We start from the raw sequence: 3774 nt of genomic DNA, 5'->3' as shown, positions 1-3774 counted from the left end.
TTGTCTGGTGAGCACATGTTTACATTACTCCCTAAGATTTTCCATCAGGGAGTGACCTAAATGGGAAGCCCTGATACACTAAAAAAAAAAAAGCCCTCTTGTAGACCTGTGGATTGACATCTCCAATCTGCCACTCACTTGCAGCTGGATACCGCGGTCGGAAGACTCGTCGGCGTTGCTGACGTAAGGGTAGACGTCACTGGTGTGGCCTGGGCGGATGATGTCGTCAAGCGCTGAGGGGGAAGAGACAAGACCCCGGGTGTCTGCATCTTGGGGGGCTCCTGGGGTTGGAATGTTAACTGGGGCTGAGAGGTGAGCATGCTTCCTGGCCTGGGGTGTCCAAGGGACGCCTGGGGTTTCCTCGTGTCCGCGGGTGGATTGAGGCTTTCCCAGCAGTCCTCTGGTTCCAGCTTGATCGTGACCCCGTCTACATCCATCAGTAATGGAGGCTACTCCTGTCTGTTTTATGTTCTGGCCAAATATACACAAGATAATGATTGTTCAACTAATTTTCAGTGTATGCTTGCAGGCATGGATTCTGGCGGTTTTTGTTTTTGTTTTCTTTGGGTGTGTTTTTTGTCGCCGCGTGCGTGTACAATGTGTGTGTGTGTGTGTGTGTGTGTGTGTGTGTGTGTGTGTGTGTGTGTGTGTGTGTGTGTGTGTGTGTGTGTGTGTGTGTGTGTTTCATGGATGGCTTGTGATAGATGTGACGAAACAAGAAATAGTAAAGATGGCAGGTCAAAAAACAAAACAAAACAAATACACACAGAGACACAGACACTGACACACACATACAAAGTCACAAATGAAACAGCAAATGGTGACCACTTACCTGTCAACAAACACTAAATAAAACAAACCGCCATGCTGATGATGATGACGGATAATATTTAATATGATTATGATGGTGATTATTATTATTATTATTGTTGTTGTTGTTGTTGTTGTTGTTGTTCTCATCATCATCATTATCATCATGATTATTATTATCACTATAACTAATAAAGTTAGCGTGTGTCTTGCTGAACAGTTTTTATTCAAAATTATCCAAACCCAATTTTGAACACACACGTAAAAAAATTATAAAAAAGAAAAAGAAAAAGAAAAAAAGACGAAATGTTGCTGAACTGATTAGATGTCCATTACATGGCCAATCTCGTCAGAAAAAGACGCAATGTTTTTTAAAAGGCAGTGCTTTTCTACCTCTCATGCCAAGAGACAAGAGTCTCTTTCCTTATGAGGACGATCGTTGAAAGGGAGCAAACTCGAGAACAGAAAGCAGAGACAGTGGAACTGGCTGGTCGCTTTGCCATGCAATTGCGCAATGTGGGTTTTGCGCCAATATTTATCAACTGTTTATTATTCTTATTTCTATCATTCGGTTTTGATTTATTCATTGGTTATTTGCTATTCTATATCAGTGTATGTCCGGTCTACACACATTCGTGCAATGTTCATCTTCAATTTCTTGGATATTAAATAAATATAGGCCTTCACTTCAGCGGGTCGGCTGAAAAACTCACTCATAGAGAATACAGATGATTTTAAAGCTGTGATAATTGCTTACTTCATGGCTGTACTTGAAATATTCGACTATCTCGCTATTTTATCTTATACTATATCAGTAATCACACACACACACACACACACTCAGCCGGTGCACACTCTGTGTGTGTGTGTGTGTGTGTGTGTGTGTGTGTGTGTGTGTGTGTGTGTGTGTGTGTGTGTTGCATTGTTACGTATTAAGTCCGTGTAACCAGGAAATCCACGAATTTCATAAATCGTTGAAATAACTGAATGGATTGCCATCGACCGCCGAGATGCAGTAAATGCCTGAAACTGCTCGGATTTTTACGACCAAAAATAGGATAATAATAAAAGTAATTTAAAAAAAATACCGGATACACGTCAGACGAATTTCTTGATGTCAACGTGCTGAGTGATAGATCAAGTTGTGAACTGAACACTATCAGATCAGTAACGTGGATCGCTATTACTTTTCAATTAAAAGTTCACAGATAAGAACAGTGAAGAACTGCCGGCGGTACCAGTGCTTTTCTCATGGGTCAGTCAGGTGGTTTCGTAAAAATAACTCAGCCTTAACAGTGACGGATTATCATCAAAATAGTATAGACCCACACTTACTGATAGTAAAGAAAGCCTGTTCGACAACTCCAGGAAAATCCCAGAGACTTTTAATTCAAACAAACATGTGAAGTACTTTCTAGTTCTATGCGTGGGAGGCTGTCCACAGCAGCCGCACGTGGTCGTGTAAATATACTTATAACAGTTGACTCTTGAGTGACAATCTTTGATATGTATTAAAGAAACTCTCCCTCCGGCTCTCTCTCTCTCCCTTTAAATCTCCCCTCCCTCTCCCTCGGTGCCACAGCCAGTAAATAAACTATTTTGGACTGAAACAAACTGATTATATAAATAAGTAAAAGAATAAACATTTAAGATTGAACTGATGTCGCGCAATCATATTGTGAAAAATATAACAGCCCACAGCATTTATCTTCGCAGTCAATCATAGAGCGAGAATGACACATTCTGTGTTCTCAACAATGTAATATAATATAATATAATTTAATATAATATAATATAACACAAAAAGTATAAGATATATGAACAGCAGAATATTACATTCTCCCTCTCTGGCTCACTTTTTTTTCACTTGAACTGGCGTTTTTCCATACCATGTGGTTATATTTTATAATTCGATACACTGAAAATGCAGGAGAATGTCGAATATAAAGGTGGATCGACATCACATGGCTTGGAGAGTATTTCCAATATGGCTTCCAGAAGACTTCCGTTGTCGCCATTTTCTAAGAAAGAAAGGATCACCACCACTGAGAAAAACAATGGTTGCAACACATGGCAACAACGCAACCATGACAATTTACAGTAATCGGTGTGTAGAAATTATTATTATGAATATATAGGTACATGTCCAAAAAATTACAATTCACTTACCAGGAGGCAGACTGACTGAGATCGTTCTTGACGACCACACAACACTGAGACGCACTAAGACACTTTTTTTTTTTTTCAAACCTTGTTATGATTTTCCTTTGAATGTTTTCGCAACTCTGCCACATCAAATTCAGCAGAAGAAGAGTTCGTCTTTCCGTATCATTTCTTTAACACTTCCAATATGTCCACCACACACGTTCTGCATGAAGAGCGCAGCGACAGCGATACCGGAAGTTGCAGCGCGCATGCGTACGCCATAAAAAAAAAGTTAAACATCCGAGTACTAACAACGAAAATATGGAGCCATCGGATAGGGGTGTGCACAATACATGCATGCGCGTCGCTGTGGCAACCTGTGCTGCAAGTGTTTGGGATGTCGATAATAAGTTAACATTAATTTCATGAAACGCCCAACTGCTTCCGTATCAACGACAGTTTTCAAACTGGCATGTGGCGTTTGTCGAAATTCAATCGGGGAAGGCGAAAGAAGAAAAATAAAGATCAGCGGCAGTACTCCTCATCAGTGACTGGGTGAATGCACATGGTGGTTGGACATTTTGTTTATCATTATTATAGGTTTTGGACTAAAAACTGACGCATTATTAGAAACGCAGTTGCTTGTCGAATGACAGAACCCCGGTAGTCTTTGTGATAATGTCGGCAAGTGCAAATCACGGACAGTACGGTAGCCGGACTATCCCCTTGTTTATTATTTTTTCCGCGTAATTTGGTTTCTTGTTTTCTAGTTATATGCATGCAAACATTAAATGTTATTGGTGCTTAACCTCTCAATGC

At 40.3% G+C, this 3774-nt stretch overlaps 1 protein-coding gene across 1 annotated transcript in view; it reads right to left on the bottom strand.

Moving 5' to 3' along the window:
* Nucleotides 1–3183, bottom strand: part of LOC143282875 (uncharacterized) — a 13385-nt gene extending 10202 nt beyond the window's left edge. The window contains exons 1-2 of the mRNA XM_076588743.1: nt 2980–3183; nt 139–471 (exon numbers count right to left, since the gene is read on the bottom strand). Of these exons, the coding sequence (XP_076444858.1) occupies nt 139–437 (299 nt within the window). The 5' untranslated portion in view covers nt 438–471; nt 2980–3183. The remainder of the gene's footprint in view (nt 1–138; nt 472–2979) is intronic.
* Between the last annotated feature and the right edge of the window lie 591 nt (nt 3184–3774).

The sequence above is a fragment of the Babylonia areolata genome, chromosome 6 (genome assembly GCF_041734735.1).
Source record: "Babylonia areolata isolate BAREFJ2019XMU chromosome 6, ASM4173473v1, whole genome shotgun sequence".
Classification (NCBI taxonomy): Eukaryota; Metazoa; Mollusca; class Gastropoda; order Neogastropoda; family Buccinidae; genus Babylonia; species Babylonia areolata.
The sequence above is the reverse complement of the archived record's forward strand: the minus strand, read 5'-3'. Positions and strand labels throughout refer to the sequence as shown.